Source organism: Hoplias malabaricus, chromosome 12 (assembly GCF_029633855.1).
Source record: "Hoplias malabaricus isolate fHopMal1 chromosome 12, fHopMal1.hap1, whole genome shotgun sequence".
Taxonomy (NCBI): domain Eukaryota; kingdom Metazoa; phylum Chordata; class Actinopteri; order Characiformes; family Erythrinidae; genus Hoplias; species Hoplias malabaricus.
In genome coordinates this window covers 7,340,358-7,365,622 of record NC_089811.1, presented here as the reverse complement: position 1 = coordinate 7,365,622, position 25,265 = coordinate 7,340,358, and the positions used below count along the sequence as shown (strand labels likewise).

General features: G+C 42.9%; 2 protein-coding genes across 2 annotated transcripts; both read left to right on the top strand.

The window, feature by feature from the left end:
• Positions 1-1,201: 1,201 nt before the first annotated feature.
• Positions 1,202-6,467, top strand: LOC136710632 (toll-like receptor 7). Its single transcript, XM_066686342.1, has 2 exons — positions 1,202-1,432; positions 2,183-6,467. The coding sequence occupies exons 1-2, from the start codon at positions 1,421-1,423 to the stop codon at positions 5,273-5,275; spliced, it is 3,105 nt and encodes a 1,034-aa protein (XP_066542439.1). The 5' UTR covers positions 1,202-1,420; the 3' UTR covers positions 5,276-6,467.
• Positions 6,468-8,512: 2,045 nt separating this feature from the next.
• On the top strand, positions 8,513-10,301 carry tmsb4x (thymosin beta 4 X-linked). Its single transcript, XM_066686346.1, has 3 exons — positions 8,513-8,666; positions 9,209-9,321; positions 9,786-10,301. Exons 2-3 carry the CDS (start codon positions 9,222-9,224, stop codon positions 9,818-9,820), a joined length of 135 nt encoding a protein of 44 aa, XP_066542443.1. The 5' UTR covers positions 8,513-8,666; positions 9,209-9,221; the 3' UTR covers positions 9,821-10,301.
• The last annotated feature ends 14,964 nt before the right edge of the window (positions 10,302-25,265 follow it).

The window sequence follows — 25,265 nt, the reverse complement described above, 5'->3', positions numbered from 1 at the left end:
ACGTCCCATAAAAAGTACCAAAAATGCCTGATAATGCTTTTCATAATGAAGCTTTACGGTCACATCTGTGTCACATCTGGCTCACTTTCACATTTCAAAATGTTTTCTTACTTTTCAAACATTAAAATCCACATTTGTTCTGCGTTGTGTAATAACATTTTCAGTCCTGGATTCTGGTTGTGACCGAGTGAAGCATCACCCCTTCTTCAAAGTCCAGAGTAAGGAACACTGCACAGTTTTAGAAAAAAGGAATCATTCACTACTTTCTGTCATAAATATTTACAATTCGCAGGCGGTTAAAGAGGTAAAACTAAGGCGTGCTTCAGACAAAGAGGAAAAGGAAGGACAAAAGAGAAGTTAATAAGGGGAAACAAATCCAAAAGTCGCATCCAGTTTCCAGGCCGGGATTTTAAAATGTTCAGCTGGTATGTTCACTATTTCGGCAACTGCTAATGTACCAGACTGGCCAAGAATACTAACCGGCCAGTGCAAGATCCAACCTGATCCTGGATTTCGTTCCAGATTTAGAGACCTCTGATGTAGTAGATGTCTCTAGTTTAGTCTAAGATGGTGGAGAGAACATTATAAGATATTTCACAGGTTTCTGCAGGACGTTGCTTGTTATGAGAGATTTACCTGGCTGTGATTGGACTATTTTACATTAAACAAGAGAAATCATCAGCCAGTAAATGTAAGACACGTTCACTGAACAATATCTGACAATAAATACAAATATTTAATGTTTTAATAATAAATAAAAAAATAAGCAATCTACAATAACTACAGCTATTAGTAGAAAGGAGGAATGTTGCAGATTGTCTGTAAATTTAAGGTTATGTCTTTGGTTAAGACCAGGAAAATATTTTATTTATCTTTTCATCATATGTTCAGTATATTTCCATTTTGCACAGAGTTAAGTGTGAAAACCCACTGCCTGTTTGAGTGACAGTGACAGAGTGGTGAAGGGGCGTCTCTCCACACTGCTACAGATTGCCGACAGTGAAAGGGCTTAAGTTTCGTGTGACGGTGAAATATAAACTAAAGAAAAGGGAAGTGAGTCAGCAACACTTCCCCTTATTTTCTGACACTCAGAAGCACAAAAATAAAGCCATCAGTTGTGTGGTTTCTCTGACCAGTCGCCTCTGTGTAAAAACCTCTCAGACATGTCGCTCAGATTCGATACGTGAAGTGAGGTGTGTGGGAAAAGTAAGGTCTGGTATTAGCATGTGATTCTCCAGGTGGCACCAGCCTGGGCACCCAGAACCCTTCCTGTTTATTTGCATTTATTTAGAGCCTGGGTAGAGAGGCTATTGCTGACATTGACAGAAACAACTTCCTTTTTATTGGGGTAACTTTGGTTGAATTTCTCTGAGCCACTCATTCAGCCACTGGAGTGTCCAACTGGAGCTATATATGGAACATGGTTAAGATGGTAAGAACTGATCTGTATTAATATTTATCGTGCCAATAGACTCGTGTGTCACGGTACATTTTAGGAACAGAGCTTCATTTGATGACTTGTCTTATCTTGTTTTCTTTTGTATGTATTTTTATGAACGCCTTGCTGGACATTATATTCCAGCTTTTAACTCCTGAAATGTTTGCTGAACATATATAAATAGTATAAATACGATAGGGAACCAATCAGACTACGTGGGGATAAACATGCCACAGTTACAGCTCTCAGCGTTCAGTATCCTACAGATCTCCAAACCCCTGCTGATCATAATTTAAACAAAATCTTGAACCACAGTTAAATAACACAAGCGTAGAAACACTGTAAACATGTAACATGAGCTGCAAAAGGAAGAGTCCCAGAGCTCAAACTACAGATATGCAACATTTCTCATTTATTATTTTGTGTTACGCATCTTTTAAATTAATTTTTTGCACAAACATTTATTGAAAAATGTTATGTTTTTTATGAACGTAGTCTTGTTTTTTTTATTATGACTATATATATATATACTACATAGACACATCTTAAATATGTCATAGCGGGTGCTTTCATGGTACATTTACAAGTAATTTTTCAATGTTAACATGACATTGCTGTATTCCTGAACTGAAGACATGTTTAAAGCCTGTTTGATGCAAGACTATGTCAGTATTTATTAGGATTCAAGTACAGTGCTTCATGTTTAACTCTCTTTACTTTAATTGTCTGTGTTTGCTCCTCCAGAATGCCACTGTTTACTGGCTAAACCTAGCCTTTCTATCGACAGTGTTGTTTCTGCTACGTCCCTCCCTCAGCAAATTTGATGAAAATTATCTGCGGACACTGCCATGTAACATTGAACAAAATTATACGGAGGGAACCGTGGCCTTCTACTGCCAAGGCAGAGGACTCCGAGAAGTGCCACACATTTTAGAGAATGTCACCATCCTGAATTTGTCTGAGAACCGAATCAGGAACTTAACGGCAGAGAAAGTGGGCAAATTGCGGAATCTAACGGCGCTCAACCTCAACTGGCTGAACAAGGACCACATGGTGAATGTCACCCCTGGGGTCTTCGTAAATCTGAGCAGTCTGAGGTATTTAAACCTCAATGGAGCTGGTCTTCCACACGTTCCAAGACACCTTCCAAAAACGCTGCTAAAACTGACTTTAATAGAAAACAAAATAAATTCACTAACCTGCTCCAGCTTTCCACCGCTGCCTGAGTTGACACATCTCTACCTGTCCAAGAACTGCTACTACTGGAATCCCTGCAATAAAGTCTTTGAAATTGAAAAAGGAAGCTTTGCTAACCTTCGCAGTTTACGGCATCTGACTCTGTCCTATAACAACCTGACACGAGTGCCCCAAGGTTTACCCGCCTCGTTAAATACGCTTGAACTCGCATCCAATAGCATTGCATACATCGGAGAGGATGATTTCAATTATCTCCCCAATCTGGCTGTCCTTAAAATCCAAGGGAACTGCCCGCGCTGCCAAAATGCTCCGTTTCCCTGCGTCCCATGTAATAACCAATCCATCCAGATCCACGAACAAGCCTTTAAAAATCTCAGACGTCTCACGCTGCTGCACCTTGCAGGGAACTCCCTCTCTGACTTAAAGAAATCTTGGTTCGAGAACATGCCAGATCTCAAGGAACTGTATCTTTCTTTCAACTTCTTGATGACTGCAATAGAGCATGGAGAATTTTTGAACAGTCTGCCGCTGCTGAAGAAACTCGATCTGTCATTTAACTACAACCTGAAAACGTACCCCTACACCATCACACTGGCGCCTACTTTCGCCAACCTGAGCTCCCTCAGGATCCTCCATATGCAAGCTCTTGTTTTCAAGAAGATAGACAACAACACTCTGAGTCCTCTTTATGGCCTCCAGAATCTGACTGTGTTGGACATTGCAACAAATTTCATTGTAAATGCAGAGTCAAACCTCTTTAGCAAGTTTCCGAATCTGAAGCTGCTGTATCTTTCAGAGAACCGTCTCTATCCCGTCAGCAACTCTGGGAATGAACGCCAGTTGGGCAGCAAGGCCCATCCTCCCATCAGCCTGCCCCCACTGTTGAAATCTGGCTCTAGAAAGGAGCACTCTTTCCAAGCTCCCAGCAGACTTGTCAAACCTGAGTGCTTAAGGGCCGGGCAAGTGCTGGATCTGAGCAAAAACAACATCTTTTTCATTTCCCCTGAGCAGTTCGAAGGATACTCAAATATATCCTGCCTCAATTTATCCAGAAATGGATTTGCGGCAGCTCCCAATGGCACGGAACTCGCATCTTTGCCACACCTTAAATATCTCGACTTGTCCTACAACAAAATAGATTTAGCCTATGACTATGCCTTTAGTGAGCTGAAGAGCCTTGAGGTGCTGGACCTCAGCTTCAACCCTCATTACTTCACCGTCTCCGGTGTTACCCACAATCTGAACTTCATGAGGAACCTTCCTAAACTTAGAGTCTTGAACATGAGCTCTAACAGCATTTTCACCTTAACGACGAAGAGGATGTACAGCAGCTCCCTCAATGAGCTCCAGTTCCAGGACAACCACCTGGGCCAAATGTGGAAGGTGAATGACTGGATGTACGACAACCTTTTCCAGAACTTGACAAACCTGACGTATCTGGACATCTCGCGTAACTTAATCACCAAGATCCCTAAAAGGGTTTACCGCTGTATGCCAAAGACGCTCAGGAAGTTCCGACTGGCACACAATGGCCTGAATGACCTGGAGTGGGACGAGATGAAGAGGTTCACACACCTGGAGGAGCTGATCCTCAGTTTCAACCACTTGGTGAACATCTCGGAGAACATAAGCGTGAGCATTCCGAACCTGCGCTACCTGGACTTGAGGTATAACTGGATCTCTCAGCTGAAGGACGATTTTCTTATTGGCGCCATAAACCTCCAGAGGCTGGACTTGAGCCACAACAGGATGACTGTCATCAACGCATCAACGTTTCCCAACAATTCGTACAAACTGTGGCTTCATGGCAATCCTTTCCACTGCACATGTGAAATAATGGAATTCGTCCATTGGATCAACAACAGCGAGGTGAAGGTCCAGAGGCTGGCCACATCAGTCACCTGCCGCATGCCCAGGTCAGTCAAAGGGAGACTGGTGGTACTTTTTGACATCCAGGAGTGTGTCAACCCCGAAATTGCCCTCACAATCTATTTCTTAACCACATTCTTCATCATCTGTGTCACCTTCATCTCCACCGTGATGCACCTATTTTACTGGGACGTCTCATATGTGTTCTACTACGTCAAAGCCAGGCTCAAAGGCTTCAAGTACCTCAGCTCAGAGGACAGTATCTACGATGCTTTCGTGACCTATGACACCAAGGACCCTCAGGTGTCCAACTGGGTCTTTAACAATCTGCGAGTGCAGCTGGAGGAACAAGGGGAACGCCACCTTCCCATTTGCCTGGAGGAACGAGACTGGGTCCCAGGATGCCCCCTGCTGGACAGTATGATGCAGAGCATCCAGCAAAGCCGAAAGACCGTGTTCATCCTCACACGAAACTACATCAACAGCGGCTCCTTCAAGATGGCAGTGTACTTGGCGCATCAGCGCCTCCTGGAGGAGAACAAGGATGTGATTGTGCTCCTCCTGCTGGAGCCTGTTCTCCAGAGCTCGCATTTCCTGAGGCTGAGGCGGCGTCTGTGTGGGTGCAGCGTTCTGGAGTGGCCCAAGTCTCCTGATGCGGAACCGTGGTTCTGGCAGTGTCTGAGGAATGCCATTTGTGTGGAGAACAGCGCAGTCTACAGTAAGACCTTCTCCAGGTACTTCACCATCAGGGGCAGGAGCGAGAAGGAATAAACAACATCTTACTCCTCCATCTGAGTAATCTCTCCAGAGTGTTTCTGCTTCTGTTTGAGACGTTGTGTTGTGCGGTTGTGTAAATATTGTTAAATGTTTTGAGCTGTTTTTAGACATCGTTTATTTGTTTTCAGAGATTTTATTAGGTAAAAGTGTCAGGGAACGGTGGGGAAATGTACCCCAGTCCCTGTCCTGGATTTATCTTGATGAGAGAACTCCTCTGACCTGGAGGAACCCGACTGTGAGAGAACTGGGACTCTACAGTCTGAGGTTTGTATCAGGATCCACTTGGTTTCTGCACTGTTGCTTTACCTCCGTACCACCAGGGGGTGCTGGTCACAAACCGAACTGCTCCTCCATGGCATCATAGTGGGGAAAAAGAGCGAAAACACACAAAATACAAACAAATGACACACCACAATGGTGTCTTTAATCAAAGCAGTTCTCATTTAAAGAAAAATCAGAAGAACGTGATTCTCTTCCGTCTCTGGGATAAAAGACTCATGTTATTAGAAACAGTCTAAAAATACACTCTACTGGATGGAGTGGTTATTCAAAAGTGTGAGTGACTGGGTTGTAATGTTATGGTTGATCAGTGTGCACACTTTATCAAACAGAGGGAACAAAATCTTTCTGGTGTTTTGTGTTTATGACACAGCTGCGTTTCAGAGTGTTTATAATTAAATGATTTAAGAAACAATAAAAAATAAAAACGTATATGATAAATTATGTCTGTAATTTTAATGTAATATAATGTTGTCTAATGATGATTAATGATATGTTATAATTACAGTTTTTATGATTGCTAACAATCATTTACTAATAGCTAAGATACTTTTTCTAAACTCTTAACACAAGTAACAACACAAGTATCCAAGTATTTCATTTTCTGTACTAAACATTACGGTGTTTCTCCAGTGCCTCCACAAAAATGGATCTGAGCACCACACAGTTTCTGAAAACCTGAAGTTCATGTATCAACAACATAACTCTAATCTGCTGAGCTCCAAACACAATTCCATTGGTTTTCACTGAAATATCACAGTTTTACAAATCTCTGAACACACACGGCATCATTAGGGAACTTTGGTCACCTGTAAACACTGGTCTCACTCGTGCTGCAGCTGAACACATTCAACTGGGAGAAGACTGTGATCAATTATAAGAAAATAAAAGAGGCTTCAAGTGGTTTTTTTTGGCATTTTGCAATAAATACATTTCTTTTGTGACCTTCTTGTATCTGCCTTTTTTTTCCTTGTAATGTTCCTCATTGTTTTGCTACATATTACGTGAAACAGGTCACGTGTGTTACGTACAGTTGACATGTATTGTATTGTAAATGCTGTCGTGTGACAAAGAACCCTACACTTCACCAAACTCAGAAACAACATTGATTTTCCACACACTCATGTATTTAAATATGTAACATTCTCATTAATCAAAAGCCTCCGTATACACCTTTGATGGCAGTGCTTTGAATATCAGTGTGTGTTTGACGCTCTGTAAGAGATAAGAGATAACAGCTGTGTGTGGTGTTTTAGTGAAAGGACATGGTTCTGAGTTCTGTTTCATTTTGCCAGAGATTTGTGGCTCTTTACAAAGTAATAAACTGTTTTGAGTTTGTGTTTAGAGTTTTGATAAATGGAGACAAGTTTCTGGAAGTGTGTTTAAAAGTTTGGGAAACACTGTAAATACCAAGTCAGTGTTTCAATATTCAAACAGAACTTTCTCTACATACACTAACTCTATCAAAACACGGCAAACCTGCCTCAATGTTGAGTCATTCTTTCAAAGCACTGGCATGTCTTTTCTAAACAAGAGGAACATAGTCAATCACAGCAAAACATCTCTCAAAATTCTAACAGTTGATGGCATCACAGAAACTTGTGTCAGTTCAATCAGCAAACAATAGATGCTCTGAGATCCACTGTCTTTTTCCTGGAAACCACGTCATTTTTTGCTTTAGTTTCTAATGTGTGCATTTGGTGAATGACTAATGTTTACCGGAAAAGAGTTAATGACAGACGTGGTGCAGTAAAAGTGTTTATAAAACTCTCAGAAAAAGGTGCTGTAGGTGCATCATTGTCACTAAAGGAACAAACAGTGTCAATGTCCCTTTAAAGGTACAACAGTGGTTTAGAGCTCAGTTGTGTTCCCTAAAGGTACATTACACTCTCTTCTCCAGACTTTTCATATATAATTTACTTATATAACTGTGTCAAATAAAATAAGAGTCCTGGAGATGAAACGGAGCGTAGGAAATCAACACAACTTTAAAATCTATAATTATAATAGACACAGTTCTATAATGAACTTCCTCAACTAAACCTATGGGATATGTGCCATTGAGGGTACCACCACAGAGAGAGATGAAGGTACCACCACAGTGACAGTCTGAGAGTGTAGGCCCATGACACTTCTACCAGTGATCAACATATAATCCAATAAACATGGTCAAAACAAGTAATAATAAATAATAAACATAAAAATGCAGTGCCTTTTCAATCTCTCCCTTGTCTCCTTCTCTCTCACTCTCTCTGTGCTTCTGTATGGTGTTGTAGACCCACACTGACCACTCAGTCCAGAAAGCCCCTTTGAATGAGTCCATGTCACTGACAGCACTCCAACACCAGCGTGTGTCTCAGAGAGAGTCTAAAATCAGGTGTGATTCGTCTACAGCAGATATTTCTCAGTGTGTCACTGATCTGTTTGTTCAGAAACGTTTATCACTAGTTTCAATGTCGCTTTTCACCGGCTGATGTTCCAGAAGGAGAGGTTTTATTCTGTATTTAAGGCTTTGAACATTAGGTTTTCATCTGTGTGGCGTTGTGTGCAAGCATTTGTGAATGAGTCGATAAATATCCATGGTTCTGGTTCTGGGAAAGCTTGTATTCAGAAAATGTAAGCATTTGAGAAACGTGTTCATTTACTGCATATTTTATGAAAACAACATGAACTGTGTTAATGGTGTAGTTCACAACTGACGGATGTTGTGTTAATTGTGTTTAGAGTTTTGAAAATGTGACTGAAGACACAGGACAAACTAAAAAAAATGTAATGCCAGCGTGCTGTTCCCGCCGCGGCCGCGGGGTGTCGCTGTTTCTCCGTGTGTCGCGCAGAGGGCGTTGGCCGCGATGACGTGTTGAGTTTTTGTTCTTTAAACATTTGCGCCTTATTTTTTTTTTTCAGTAAAAGCCTTTATTTCACACCAGTTGTTTTAAGCCCCTCGCGCAGCATTTGTTTCCTGCAGAGTATGTGTGGAGCGGGAAGTGTGACGTCACGCCCATCATTTGCATGCGGGCTGTATTTAAGCGGGTGCTGCGTGCGGGGCTCTCAGTGCGCTTTGATCTGGAAGAGCTGTTACATCCGCTTTGATTTCGGAGCATCTCTGGTGAGTGACGACTTATTCGGGTTTAATCTTTAACAGCGTTTAACGTCCAGGGTTTTAACGTGGAGTTTAATTCTGAACTCAAACCAGGACTCGCAGGAGCTTCCTGGGGGTTTTATTCGAATAAAAAAAACAAAGGTTTTGTATAAAATCGTGAATTTACTGAAGGTTTCAAAGTGAATTTGCGATAAGCATTAAATATGAAAGAGGAAAGTCTGCTCCGTGTTTAAAGGAGAGTCTCGGCCTGGAACCTACGAGTGTTAAAGAGCTCAGAGGGCGGAAATACAGAAAGAGTCCAGACACTGAACAGACACCGAGTGCCCTGATGTCTGATGGAATGAATAGCCCACCATTTTTTCTAAAAAAAAATAACAACAATCTTTAATGACACCTTTGTGTACTATCACTAACACCAGCACCATGTCTGTGTTTAGTTTTTGTGAGATTCCTGGCTCTGTGTGTTGTGTCCAGTGCCAGAATTCAGAGATTAAAGCTGTGGTAGAATAAATAGTTGGTAACAGACGGTAAACCCTTCTTTGTTTCAGACCAAACACCAAAATGTCTGACAAACCAAACCTGGAGGAAGTGACCAGCTTCGACAAAACCAAACTGAAGAAGACGGAGACGCAGGAGAAGAACCCTCTTCCGTCCAAAGAGAGTAAGAAAGACCCCTGTTACACACACTTGACTGAGACAGGAAGGTTAATGATATGCAAATGTATGCACAGACAGAAATAACCTGTATTTTCACAGCAATCGAGTGTGATTTTTATAGCAGAGATGGTGTTTTTTTTTGTCAAATTTTATTCAGAATAAATTAAAACCATTAAATAAATATGACTCGAAATGATAAGTCGGGACCTCGTATCTCGACTGTAGATGTTTTGGTTATGGATTGCATGTAAATTTGGTGAAGATTGAACAATAGAAATGATTCAGGAGCCAACGTATGAAATGAATGATGTATATTAGAATTTGAATCACTTTACTGTCAACTGTGCTTGCGAAAAGAGGAATTTGTTTTCTGCATTTACCCAATCCGTGCAGTGAAACACACATTTACACACACACTAGTGTGTTTATTGAGAGTCTCACTATTGCTGTGTTTCTGTCACTTCACAGCGATCGAACAGGAAAAGCAGGCGGGCGGCTCGTGAAGCTCTGCCACCAGCGCTCTGCACTGAACCTTCCTCATGGCCTTCATACACGCAAACATCCCACCCTCGTCTCACAGCTGCATTCTGATTGGACTGAAAACAAAACACGGAAAACAAAACAAAAACCAAGACTGCTCAGCACCACCCCCCTCCCCCAACCCCCCACCTCCCTCACTTCTGCTTTTAACCTTGATTATAATCTTTATTAAAGAAGAGAACGGAGGAAGAGGAAGATGAGATCTGTGTCAGTTCCTTGCTCTGTGGAGAGGAGGGGCAGGGCCGGGGTGTGTCCAGGGGCGGGGTTTAGAGTTTAATTGGGACCTTCACTTTCACTCACTGCCCTCGTGCTCCACCCTGAGTCGCCTTGTGTCAGATGCAGTGTTTGTTGTTTTCTATTCGTTTTAATTTCAGAGATTTTTGTATATGTTCAAACCTTGGAATGCAACTTGGAATGTTTTTTATTCAAATAAACTAAGAGAGAAACTAATTCCTTTCATCTCCTGTTTTGTTTGTTTGTTTTTGTTTGGGACCCTCCTCTAAAAGTTACATAGTGCAGTTTCTGCAGTGCTGAGCTCAGAGTAGCAATGACAGAGTCTCTATTGTCCCTTTTACAGCTTAGTGGAGCATCAGTGATTTTGAAGCTGGAATTTTAAGGTAAAAATAACAGTTACTTAACAGCCCCTCAATTCAGAAGAGACGCAGGAGGAGGGCCCAGAAACGTTTACGCTGTATTTGTACGACGCTAATTCACTGTTGCACTCAGATGCTAGGCTTGGTCGCTCGCGGGGCACTCTGTCTGACCCAGTCAGTCTGCACTGTGTAAGTGGATGAGGAGATTTGCTGTAAGCCCCGGCATCCTGCTCCTGTCCAACTGACCCAGAAAAATGTCCCTGAGCCAAACTGAAATGCGCAAGGCTTAGTGCTTTAGGCTTGTCCTAGGAACAATATACATCTCCCAGAGACCTGAAAAATAATTTACAATGAAGCTTTATTGCTCATTGATGTCTCAGGAGACTCAGTGGAGTCTCTCCTAAAGCTCCTCAGGAGAAAGTGTAAGACAGAAAGGAGAGGTGAGACACTTGTCCTGATCAGAGTGGAGCTGTGGATGTTTAGTTTACTTCATCACCTGAACACAGCAGCTGGCCTTCACACTGTGTGTAAATCTCATGGTGAATGACCAAGAGAAACACTCCAAAATTACTCTGAATAACATCTTATTACACTGACGTTCACTGAGAGTTCAGAAGTAAAGTTACTGTTACTGTCACTAAAGGTACAAACAGTGTAATGTAACTTTAAAGGTACAGCAGTAGTGTTTAAGTCCAGTTGTGTTCCCTAAATGTTCATTAGTCTCTTCTCCAGAAGGAGAGTGGGATATCTGTAATCTTTCATAATATAATTGTGACTAATAAAAGAAGAGAACAAAAGTTTTGGAGATGAAACAGGGCATATGAAATCAAGTTTAAAATTAATCCAGAGCAAGGTACAGTTATGTTTCCTAATTAAAGGTACAATACCTGAACCCTTGAGGGCACCCCCACAGAGACAGTGTACAGTCAGTGGGGTGCTGACCTTTTTACCGTCTGAAACACCACTGAGACATCAAACTCAAAAGGAGACACAGGGGACGTCCTGCTGTTTAAAACACTGCCCTCCTGCCATCGCTTGATTAAACCTGTTAATTAGAACAGGATTATAGCCAAGAATGACGCTAATGATGCTACACACTAGCCGTCTTCGCTCCCTGTGGGGTTTTAACACTGTCGCTAACAAACAGTCGTCCCTCAAGGGTCCAGAGAGAGACAAACACACAGAGCTAACAGACTCACAGATACAGCCAGCATGCTAACAAACTGTTTCTAAATGGATATTTGAACTAGCATGCTATAGCAAGGAGTTGGTCCAGGGTTGGTCCACGGAGGGCAAACTTGGAGGTCCACTGGCAATTTGCAGTGTAATCTGGGTGGACCAGTAGTGATTAAACAGGATTTTAGACCAAATGCCACATTTTAGCACTTTTCGATTCACAGTTCTGTTTACTAATTTTATCCTAATGTTTTAAAATCAGGCTTATACCCTGTATTAGTTTGTATTCCAGAATAAAAGTCTCCATAAATTTAAAAAGTATTCAGCTAAAAAGCTAACTTCCTTAATGTTGTTGTTAGCATGTGCTAACAGCTACAGTAGCAATGCTTTTAAATGGGCTTCAGCTAGCAAGCTAACTGCCTCAGTGTTGCACAAAGCATGCTAACAGCTGAACTACATGGTGTTTTTTAAATGGGATTAAGCCAATTGCTAACTGTCCCGGTGTTATTGTTAGTGTGCTAACAGCTACAGAAGCAGTGTTTTTTAAAGGGATTAAGCTAAAAGCTTGCTGCTCCAGTGTTGCAGTTAGCATGCTAACAGTTACAGGAGCAGTGTTTAAAGACTGAGGCTAAATTGGACGGGTTAGCGATGCTGGTTCAGATAAGTGGATTGATGCTAAGCTGGTTAGCACTAATGATGCATTAATCTGACCCAGTGGTGCAGTCAGTATGCTAACTGTTAGCAGGAAGGCCAGCTAAGACCTAGCAAAAGCCATCCAACTATTTCTGGCTGTTTTACCACAGTGCTTTAGCGGATTAGCCTTGACAAATCACAGCCTCTCAGACTCTGAGGGAGATCAGAACTCCAATTAGATCAGGGATACTCAGATATACCTGACTCTGACCCGACTAGAGGAACAGATCATTTTACATTTTATAAACTGTATCTGACAACAGAAATATATGCTTTTCACTCATTTATTCATCTGTAAATACTTCATTCTGACCAGGGTTGTGGTGCATCCAGAGTCACTGACACAGGACAGGAACACACTCACTCAGTCACACACACATTCTCCCAGTCACTCACACACTCACCAAATCACACAGTCACTCACACAGTGTTTCACAGTGTTGCTGTAGATGTAACTGGGGGGAGGGGTGTAGAAAAGTGTAGTTGTTCCTCTGGTCTTTGTTTAGATGTGAGTCATTTCCTTTCTTTCTCTCTCTCTCTCTCTCTCTCTCTCTCTCTCTCTCTCTCTCTCTCTCTCTCTCTCTCACACACACACTCTTTATTCTGTGAGCTGCTCTTTGACCCCCCACCTTAAATGGTGAGGCAGTTGAATTCAGGCATCTGTGGTTACATCAGCATTTAAAGTGGAACTGGAAGTTTGAACAGAAATCTGCAGAATAAAAATCTGAATTGAGAGTGAGAAGATAATATTTGATTGTGAAACACGTCTGAAGGAGAACGAGGCCCTAAATGTAACTACAGTCTAGCAGCTCCTCAGATATCACTGCAGACCGGTGCAGAGCTGCTACAGAGCAGCGCTAGTCGCCTGGGAATGAAGCTTTGCTCTTTTTTATTTGTGTTCAGATGATGTATCAAGACCTCGAAGGGTCGTCCAGTTTTGTAGGGGGAGATTTGAACTACTATATCCTGTAACTCAGCTCCAAGGGGCGAGAGGACACTCAGGCACAAGGGGGAGGGGGGAGAGTAAGGAATGGGATTCACACTTAGAGAGAGAGTGTATAAATAAGATCAGTGTGCGGCCCTTAAATCCACTCTCGTCTCAGTGAGCTCAGGTTGATCCTCATCCTTCTCTCCTCAGAATGACAGAAACATGAACCTATCTTTCACTGAACGACAAGGCCCGTTAAACCCTGGCCGCCCCCGTGTGGGTGCCCCACTCTGTGAACTAGGAACTGGTTGATTTAGAGTGGATTCTTCATCTCATGTGAGCTGCATTTTATAAAAAACCCTGTAAACATTAAAGGTCAGTTTACTAAACATGAAGCGACAAAGAGAAACCACTGACTGAACTTTTAATCACAAACAAACAACAGCGGTCTGAAATAAACACAGACTCGACCCGGAGCTACACCACAGCAGTGCAGAACACTTGGCCATGACTGAATTACACCATTCACACTCACAACTTCTTAGAGAAGGAGTGTGTGTGTATGTGTGTGTGTGTGAGAGAGCGTGTGTGGGAGAAAAAGAGAGAGATAATGACTACATTCTCCTCAAACTAATTGTTCAGAATTTAACACCAGGTTCTTTGTCTGAGGGAGAGAAGCTTGAGAAATGAATCAAACTGAAGAGAGAGAGCGAGAGAGAACAGGAGAGAGAGAGAGTGTGTGTGTGTGTGTGTGTGTGTGTGTGTGTGTGTGTGTGTGTGTGTGTGTGTGTGTGTGTGTGTGACTGAGCAGTGTTTGTGATGGGCTTGGCTGCCGGGTGCTGTGCAGCCATCTGCCAGTGTTATAACACACACACACACACATACACACTTCTGATTATTCTCTCTGGGGTTTTTCCACTGACCTGTTTGTTACCAAATCTGACCATGGTGCCCCCCCCCCATCCCCACACTGACCTCAAGACACTTTGGACATGTCCACTGTGTCCAGAGATGTGTGGACACCCCCCATTCCCCATGAGTGCATCTGCACATGAGCATAAAGTCAACATGCCCCAAGCCAATGGTCCGCCAAAAAGATACCCTGTACTGTACTACACAAAAGATGTGTGTGGAACAGTGGAACTGTGTTCTCTGGAGTGATGCAGTTCCTCTGGTGTGTGGAACAGTGGAACTGTGTTCTCTGGAGTGATGGAGTTCCTCTGGTGTGTGGAACAGTGGAACTGTGTTCTCTGGAGTGATGGAGTTCCTCTGGTGTGTGGAACAGTGGAACTGTGTTCTCTGGAGTGATGGAGATCCTCTGGTGTGTGGAACAGTGGAACTGTGTTCTCTGGAGTGATGGAGTTCCTCTGGTGTGTGGAACAGTGGAACTGTGTTCTCTGGAGTGATGGAGATCCTCTGGTGTGTGGAACAGTGGAACTGTGTTCTCTGGAGTGATGGAGTTCCTCTGGTGTGTGGAACAGTGGAACTGTGTTCTCTGGAGTGATGGAGTTCCTCTGGTGTGTGGAACAGTGGAACTGTGTTCTCTGGAGTGATGGAGATCCTCTGTTGTGTGGAACAGTGGAACTGTGTTCTCTGGTTGATGGAGTTCCTCTGGTGTGTGGAACAGTGGAACTGTGTTCTCTGGAGTGATGGAGTTCCTCTGGTGTGTGGAACAGTGGAACTGTGTTCTCTGGAGTGATGGAGTTCCTCTGGTGTGTGGAACAGTGGAACTGTGTTCTCTGGAGTGATGGAGTTCCTCTGGTGTGTGGAACAGTGGAACTGTGTTCTCTGGAGTGATGGAGTTCCTCTGGTGTGTGGAACAGTGGAACTGTGTTCTCTGGAGTGATGGAGTTCCTTTGGGACGTGTTGGAGTGGAGTGGAGTGGAGTGTGATCCAGAACTAATCCCCAACACCAGCTCCTGACCTTCACTGATGATTACGAGGCTGAACTCTATCAGATCCTCACAGCTATGTTCCAGCACATAGTCCAATGTCTTCCCAGAAGAGCAGAGAGTGTTGAGTAAATTTGCCTTCATATAAAGAATGCTGGGAAAACAAGGAGAGGGAACACACACTCACACACACATACACACATAGGAGGAAGTTCACTGAACTAGAATAACTGAAACTAACGGAAGAGACGTGTGGTAAAACTTCCGTCCTTCAGCCGAAGCTTCTGAATGTTTCTTCATTAACTGCAGCTGCAAACAAAACCTCTCATATGTTTGCACTTCAACCTTAAAATCACTACTGTTCCACCTTACAATCTCTGCAGTTCCACATTAATATATTCTCAGTGTCTTCATCATATCTTTGTAATTCCACATTAATATCTCTGTAGTGTCTCCTTCATATCTCTGTAATTCTACCTTAATATATTCTTAGTGTCTCCTTCATATCTTGGTAATTCCCTGTTAACATCTCTGTAGTTCCACCTTAATATCTCTGTAGTGTCTCCTTCATATCTCTGCAGTTCCACATTAATATATTCTCAGTGTCTCCTTCATATCGTTGTAATTCCCTAACATCTCTGCAGTTCCACCTTAAAATCTCTGTAGTTCCACCTTAATATCTCTGTAATGTGTCATCATTAATATTTTAGTGGTGCTTCATTAATATCTTTGTGGTTTCTCATTAATACCGCTGTAGTGTTCCATTAATATCTCAGTGGTGTCTCATTAATGTCTCATGGTGTCTCCCATGCGGTAGTGGTGATGTTAATGAAGCTTACAGTAAGGGAGTGTCTCTGTTGAAAGTAAATGGAACCGAATGTCTGCTCTTAGTGCAGTGTTTGAAGATGATCAGTTTGTGGACACGCCCCCCCCCCCACCCCCCACTCTTCACTGACTCTCTCTCTCTCTCTTTGTTGCCGTGGCAGCAGACAGGCATCGTCGTGTGCATGTGAGCATTTAACATGATGGATTCTCACGTGCCTCCCCAGCAGCACTCATGGAGGGAAGGGCATTGCTCGGGAAGGATAGACTCTGGGTGTTGGAACATTGTGAGGATCTGATGCCAGTCTGACACATGAGAGTGCTAGTGAGCTCAGGTCAGGGTATTCTCTGAACATGGGACCCAATATAGTTGTGCAAGACCCTGGCCCCTCCCCAGTAGTGCCCCCATCATGTCCACTGCACTCAGAGAGAAAAAGGAGTTCCTCTGAGTCTCCAAAACCAGTCCCTGACCTTCACTGATGATTAGGAGAAGGCTGAACACCATCAGGTCCTCACAGCTATGTTCCGGTGATAGTGATACTGGACAATGCATGACTAGGATAAAGATGAAGATGACAAACAAGCTGAGAGACACTTATGGGCTGAGGTGATGGAAGATGTATGAGACGCTCTGAGAGTTCCCAAAAATAGCTATGATATTATACTGCTGTGATATCACTCGCCTCTGCCAATCAGCACCAAGCAGCGGGGGCAGGTCAGAGTAAACGCAAATGATTTCATCAGTGATGTCATAATAGCTTTAAGAACAGACATAGGAGCACACTGTGAGAATTTGATTTGATTCAGCAATATTATAAATTCTGGATCACACACACCACTCCAGCTCACAGCAGAAGAACTCCATCACTTCAGAGAACACAGTTCCACTGTTCCACACACCGGAGAAGCCGTGTTCTCTGGAGTGATGGAGTTCCTCTGGTGTGTGGAACAGTGGAACTGTGTTCTCTGGAGTGATGGAGTTCCTCTGGTGGTGAGTATCTGCTCTGAGCTTCTGTCTAGCAGAAAGTGTTTAAATCCCCCAGAATTCCTTTGTGTGACGTGAGCGCTCAGATATCTCACTATGTGGTGGGTGGGGGGCTGTGTGTTTGTGTGTGTGTGTGTGTGTGTGTGTGTGTGTGTGTGTGTGTGTGTGTGTGTGTGTGTGCGTGCGGGTGGGGGGGGGGGTGGGGCAAAGGGGCATTCAGTGCCATATTAGGACTAGACTTAGAGTTCTTCTCCTCTCTCTTGACTAAAGAATGTAATTCCTGCTCGGAGTCTCAGAGTGAGAAAGAGTTCAATTTTCTGGTCACTTTTATTCTATGTGTGTGTGTGTGTTGAAGGTGGTTCACTACAGTACATTACAATATACTACACTACACTACATACTGCATACTACACTACACAACACATTACACTACACTAAACTGTACTGTACTGTACTATACTACACTATACTATAATACACTACACTATATTATACTACATTACAACACAACACATTACACTACACTGTACTATACTATGCAACACTAAACTATAATACACTACCCTACATTATACTACACTACAAGACAACACATTACACTACACTACATACACTATACAGCTCTATACTATACTACAAGACAGTACACTATACTACATATGCTATACTACACTACATTACACTATACTATAGTACACTACACTACATATACTACACTACCTTACACTACACCACACTATACTACAGTACACAATACTACAGTACACTACACTACATATACTATACTACATTACACTATACTGCAGGGGCCTTAAAACTATGGCCTGCTTTCATTTGATTGCCCCCCTTCCCCCAGCAAAGCATGTGGCCTGGGCATAGATTTGGGTAGAGACAGAATGGACATATCTCTATACGATTACTGAATTGTCATTTGCAATAATTTTACATGAAAATCCCAACACAATGCTTTATAGGTATCTAGTCAGTGTATTTTGTACAAACAGTTAAGATTTCGTTCTGTAGTCCAAGTCCTACGTCCTGAGCCAACATCGCTAACAGGATTGGCTTTGCCATATCTCCCTAATGCTGTAAGCACGTGGCTGCATGGGAGACGCTTTCCACATCGCGTCTCGTATTGATAATCAATATTTGCGCTTGCCAGCTAAAAGTTTTCCCAGTGCGCTCACAAACTTTAGATGCGGAATGAACTGCCATGCTGTACTACACAGTGACTTCACATTTTCGAAATATTGTTACTTTTGTCTCATCATTTAAACAACTTTAGCTTTAAAATATTTATGACGTGGTATGATGTGTTTTTTGTCTAGATGTTTTCTTCTCTGGCTGCAGTCTGGCCCTCCAAAACACTGAAAAACTGAGCTGGACCTTTGATTCACAAGTCTGAGGACTACATTACACTATACTACACTACACTACATTACACTACAGTACACTATGCTACATTGTACTACATTACAGTACACTATATTATACTACATTGCATTATACTACACTAAACTGTACTATACTGCAATACAATAGTGTCTCTGTCCTGTGGAGAAGATCGTCAGACTGCTGACCAATCACAGTCGCTGTGGTCAGTGTCGATGTGAGGTGCAGTGACATTTGACGTCAGGATATGGAGCAGGTTTGGAGGAGGGTTCAGGTAGAAGTGGGACCTACATGTTTATTATGGCCTTTACACTGACTCCCCCAGAGCATGAGAGAGGTGGGTCCCTCACTGAGTGGAGACCATGCGCCCTCTCTGAATGGAGGCCACACCTGCTCTCTGCTGCAGAGACTGACCCTTTGGTGGTTACTCCTTTTATCCTTTTTATATTCTCCTGTTTATAGTGGAGTGGTTCAAAATTGAGGAACTGGAATATTTTCTTCGCTCGTTTCACCACTGTTTTTGAAAAAAGTTGCAGGCGTCAGATTCTAAATGTGCTTATATTTACACAGTCCAGATTTTCAGAGACAACCTCTGAGACCTTTACTTTGTTCTTTAGTCGATAAGTAATCTTAAAGAGTATAAACACAGCACACAGTTTTACTGCAGTGTGTAAACTGTCTAGCAGAAGCGGTCGCTGAGTTTAAACCGAGCAGAAGATACTGGAGGAAGTGAAGAGTCTATTAAGGTGAGACACAGGAAGAGCTGTGGTGAGACACAGCACACGAAAATCAAACGAGTGCAGCTGCACATCTTTGCCAACACAGCATCAACAAACACTGCAGCTATTACACACACTACACACACCCTTATGCTTAGTACAGGGGTTTATCAGGAGGGTGTTCCTCTCAATGAATGAATACTCTCTTCTATCCTGGAAAGCTGTGAGAATCTGATGGAGCTCAACCTCATAATCATCAGTGAGAGTCAGGGGCTGGTGTTGGGGATTAGTTCTGCATCACACTCACCAATCCAACTCATCGCAGAGAAAGTGGGAGGCGTCTCAGCGGTGGCTTATGCTGGGCTCAGTGCTGAGATAACAAACCTATTTAAGTGCGACTGAACTAATGACAGAGCTCCACTGTTTCTCCCAAGTGTTCATAAACAACTTAATTCTAATTCTGGACACAACCTCATCATTTCGATCTGGACACAGTCTCATGTCTCCATTCCGTCTCAGTCTGTTTCTCCCAAGGTGTTTTTGGGAGTCAGTGCTGAGACATGGTGAGTGAGTGATGTTAGAGCAGTAGTACTCTGCTGGGAGCAGGGTGAGGGTTTATCTGTGAGACACGGCGCTGATGCTGAGGAACTTGTACATAGTCTGCAGTGCATGGAGGAACACGATTCACACACACAGGAAGTCTGCAGCATGCTGATACATGCTAACGCTAGGTTGCTAACCATCATCTGTCAACAGACTTCCTCTTTAATCCACACTGACCACGCGCTTGATAGAACTGAACCGAATCAGTCCTGAGTGGACTTAGGAGACTGTGGACATTGAATGGATGCAGAGGGGACTGCGGAAGCTGAGAAGACCCTGAGAGGGTGCTGTGGGGACAGTGAGATGAATGAGGACACTTAGTGGACAATGAGGGGACTGTGGACGCTGAGTGTCTTCGAGCTGATTGTTGTTCTGCTCGCTTGTGACTCAGCACTGACTCAGTTCAGTCCAAACAAACTTCCTGTTCAGATATCTCTCTTCCTCACACACTCTCTCTCTCTCACACACACACACACACACAAACACACACACACACACACACACACACACACACACACACACACACAAACAAACATATTATACACACACAATTTTTAACTGACCACTTCCTACAGACAGAAACTGCTCACACTCCCCCCAAACACACACACACACACTCTAGACACAGAAATAACACACTCACTATCAGAATAAAACTATCCACTTCCTCCACACACACACACACACACACTATATATATATATATATATATATATATATATATATATAAACACCATTTCCAGAACAGTTGGGACTCTGCAATATATAAATAAACAGAATACACTGATGTACAAATTGTTTAAACCCTAGATTTCATTTTCAAAAATAGTACAAAGATGATATTTCAAATGTTGAAATTAGGACATTTTATTGTGTGTGTGAAAATATTTTCCCATTCTGAATGTGACACCCACAACACTTTTCAGAAAAGCAGTAACAGTGAGGTGTTTTATGCTGTTTTCCTCAGCTCCTCTTTAACAGCACTCTGTATGTGTTTTGGAACTGAGGAGACCAGTTGCTGTGGTTCTGAAAATGAACTATTTTCTGATTCTTGCTTGTTACAGGATTTCAGATGCTCAACATCACAAGGCGTTACATTGTATTTGTTTCATAAAGCCTCAGTTGTTTTCATTCGGGGACCTGTCTGGACTAGTTTAGCTCCTGGACTCTTTTACTAAGGAGCTGTGCTGTTGTAATCCATGCAGAATGTGGACTGGCCTCATCTCACTAAAATAAAAAAAACCTTCCCTGAAAATTATGTTGTCTGGACGGCAGCGTGTCGCTACAAACCCAGTGTTTATCGTTTAGCGTTAACAGTGCCTTCACAGATGTGACAGTCCCCCACGCCCTGTTAACTAACACCACCCCCCCCCCCACACACACACACACACTCATACCATCAAACATTTCTGAAACCATGCAGTGATTTCCACTACAGAAACCTGTCTGATTTTAATTCAGTGCAGTCTGAGGGCTAGAAGACCACAGCCAGTCTTGGTTTTGGGCCTTGTCTCTTTCTTATAGAGATTTCTCTGGATTCTCTGAAACCTTTAATATTTTAAATTAAGAAACTTCATTCCTGAACTGTTTCACTATGCACCAGTTCAGTATTTCTCAGAGTGACTCTTCCCCATTTTTACATTTGACCCGTTCACGAACTCATTTATTTTTATAACATTGCACAACTTTACATACATTAAGTCTTTATACATACATATATATATATATATATATATATATATATATATATATACAATGCCATTATACATGTGTGTATTTGTGTATGCATGTGTGTGTGTGTCCGTGTACGTGTGTGTGTGTTTTCTCGCTACGTGCTGTGTGAGTTTATTTCCTGCCCTAAATTTAAACACTCCTCTTAATGGTGTCGCTAATGCTAAAGAGGAAGTAGTGCAGTGTGTTGTGTGCTAAAGGGCTGTGTGTGTGTGTGTGTGTGTGGTGGGGGTGGTGTGTGAGACGTGTCTGCAGTGAACCATAGGCTGAAACAGGACGTTTTACTCAGGTTTAACACAGTTTAGCTCAGAGCGCTAACAGCGCAAATAACGTTAATCAGGAAACAAACACACGCTGTTTCATCAGGACAGTGTTTATGTACAAACAACCAGAACCCACATCTACATTTTCCAGCCTTATTTTATTCCTCAGCAGCAATGTGAGGTCTGATTGGCTGAATACTGAAACCCTCATTATAACTTGTGTAAATTGATGAAGGGTTTATAGCGGGGTATGTGTAAATGTGTTATATTTGTGACCTCACAAAAAAACTTTAAATCCTGGTTCATGAGATTGCACACAGTTGGTTTGAGTTGCCCAGAGATACACTGGTCTAAACTTGATTGAGGTGCTCTGAGATGTTTACACAGGCCTAAACTTTATCGAGGTGCTCTAAGATGTTTACATGGGTCTAAACTGGATTGAGGTGCTCTAAATTGGCTTACACTGGTCTAAATTGGATTGAGGTGCTCTGAAATTGTTTATACTGGTCTAAACTGGACTGAGGTGCTCTGAGCTGCTTTACACTGGTCTAATATGCTTAAGGTGCTCTGAGCTGGTTTACACTGATCTAAACTGGATTGATGTGCTCTGGGCTACTTTACACTGGTCTAAACCGGTTTGAGGTGCTCTGACATTGTTTACACTGATCTAAACTGGATTGATGTGCTCTGAGCTGCTTTACACTGGTCTAAAATGGTTTGAGGTGCTCTTACATTGTTTAGACTGATCTAAACTGGATTGATGTGCTCTGAGCTGGTTTACACTTGTCTGTTTACACTTGGTGCTCTGAGATGGATTAAACTGATCTGGGTTGGGTCGCCCTGCAGGGTCGTACTGGTTGAGCAGAACCCCAGACTCTGAAATGTTATTTAGTAGCAGGGCCAATATGCGCTAGCAGAAAAAGAACAGAAGGTGTGTGGGGTGAACCTTACTGACCTCTGACAGTAAACAGCTGGACTCTGGAAGAGCACTCCATGTGATGCCCTGGGGTTACATAACACGCTTTAACTTCCCCCACCCCCACCTCCCACTCCCCTTGGCGGGAACCCAGTCCCTCTGCTCCGCATCAGAACACTCCTCCTCCCGAGAGCATGGCGAGTGTTATTCCGTCTGAGTCTTGATCTGAGAAGACTGACCCAGAAACAGACTGATCCAGAACCAAGAGAGTGATCCAGAACCAGGAGACAGATCCAGAACCTAAATACGCTGCTGAGGCGAGACCGTGACCGTGGAGAGGAAGGGGTTGAAGTCTACGTTTGTCTCGTTTCATCAATAACGGAGTGAACTGACGTCTCGTCACTCAGAGGCCTCTTAATGAAGCTGTTCTAGATCCCCAGAGGGTTCTGCTTTGGAACTGAGAGGCAAAGAGGGCATGAGATAATGACAGACAGATAATGGCAGCGTGTTAGATGAGATCAGGGATAATGAAACATAATGGAGAGAGAGGAAGACAGAGGGAGGGGAGAGAGAGAAAGAGTATTTGGTAATTATTTGCTGCTTTTATTTTTCCTTTGTATTTTGTTGTTATTCTTTTTTTATTGTAATGTATTGGCAAATTTGTTCTAATAACACTCATGCCAATAAAGCTATTTGGATTTGAATCTGAACCTGAGAGAGAGAGACAGTGTGTCTTGTAGCCCTCTGGCAGACTGTTGGTGTTAAGCTGGGTGAAGCTGTGTGTACATGTGTGTGGGCGTGTTGATAGTGTGTGTGTATGTTTGTGTGTTTTGTGTTTGTGCAGTGAGTTACAGATGCAAGGTTCCCTGTGTTAAAGTGATGGTGTGTGTTCTGGGTGATGCAGACGCAGCTGCGCAGACGGGGCCTGTGTGTGGAGCAGGATGTGGTCACAGAGCTTTCGAAATAAATCGCCATCCTGTCGTCTTCCTCTCCTTTTATAGACAACGGCCGAGATCAGCCTGGCCCGAGTGATCTCTGCAAGTTCTACACGGTCTGGGTTCTGTTTGAGTGATTTATATTTTAGAGAAACCTTCAGTGGCTGGAGTCAGATTCTCTCTCTTTCTTTCTCTCAATTCAATTCAATAAGCTTTTTTCGCATGACCATATTCAGATATAGTTTTGCTAAAGTATTAATACAACAACCACTCTCTCTCTTTCTCACTCACCCAGAGAGCGGTTCTGATGTTCCTCACTATGAGAACGCTGGGAGAACATCAGCAGAACCTTCATAGACAGATGGATATATAGACAGACAAATAGGCACAGAGCAGGACTTAGTAACACACTCTTATCCTGAGTGTAGGATGTAAATAAATAAAATATATAAATGGAAGCTAGGACTAGAAACATAAGCTAAATGAATACAAATTCAAAGGAACCTTCAGACACAGGGGCACAGAGAAACTGCAAAACACATAAGGTACTGCAGTGTCTAAATGAACACAGTGTGGTGTAAAGCAGCTAAAACTGTCCCCAGATCAGATCTTTATCATATTTATTAGAAGGGAACAGCTCTGAGCCAAGAAGTGTTTTCTTTTTAAATAAAACACAATGCACTGGTTTTATTTCTAAACTTATCCAGAGATAAACCCATCCAGAACCAGGAGAAGGTTTTGCCGATGCTTTGCCAGCGCTCTGAGAGCGTCAGTAGGTCATAGAGGACCTCAGTGAGGAACTGATACCAGAGCTACACAAAGACTTCAGTCTCAGAGACGAGCAGAACTTGCTCCTTCCTGAAAACAGGGCGAGAAACAGGAACCGGCTCCAGTTCTGCTTCTGCTTCCGGTCCCTGCGCTCCAGCTTCAGCTCACAGCCCCCAGCCCTCAGCATCTCTCTGCACTGCACTGCTCAGATAGGTGTCCCTACAGCGCCACCCAGCGGCAGAGTCTACACAGGGACTGTACATTCTCACTACAGTCAAGAGAAGCCACCTGCTGGACGCAACGAGACACGGCACTTCAAACAAGTTGTGTGTGTGTGTGTGTGTGTGTGTGTGTGTGTGTGTGTGTGTGTGTTTATATGGGTATAGTGTGTGCAGGGCTCTCAAGTTTTCAAGTTTGCCTGGAGTAAAATGGAGGGGGTTGGGCAGGGGGCGTTGTAGGGGTTTTCTGTCTGGGGCGGGGTGGGGTGGGGTGGGGGTTTCTGATTGGATCATAGATCGCTAATTCAAGAAGAGTGCAGAGTGGGATTAATTTCTGTGTGGCGTGTGAGCGTGTGAACTTGTTGAAATGCGTGTGTCTCACCCTCGATGCGTAGGACTTGAGAGCCCCGAGTGTGTGTGCGTGTTGCCCGCGCGCGTGTGTGTGTGTAAATGTTGGTGTGTGTGTGTAAAAAAGTGTATATATTAATGTGTATATATATATATTGTGTGTGTGTGTGTATGTATAAATGTGTATATATTGTGTGTGTATGTGTCTGTGTGTGTGTGTGTGTGTATAAATATTGGTGTGTGTATGTGTGTATAAATAGTAGTGTGTGTGTGTGTGTGTATGTGTGTATAAATAGTAGTGTGTGTGTGTATGTATAAATGTGTATATATTGTGTGTGTGTGTGTGTGTATAAATGTGTATATATATTGTGTGTGTGTGTGTGTGTGTATAAATGTGTATATATTGTGTGTGTGTGTGTGTATAAA

Excerpts from the sequence above, each read along its gene's own strand:
- tmsb4x (XM_066686346.1), top strand. The coding sequence starts at position 9,222 with ATGTCTGACAAACCAAACCTGGAGGAAGTGACCAGCTTCGACAAAACC. Across the intron at positions 9,322-9,785 it reads CCCTCTTCCGTCCAAAGAGA|CGATCGAACAGGAAAAGCAG; the intron begins GTAAGAAAGACC and ends GTCACTTCACAG.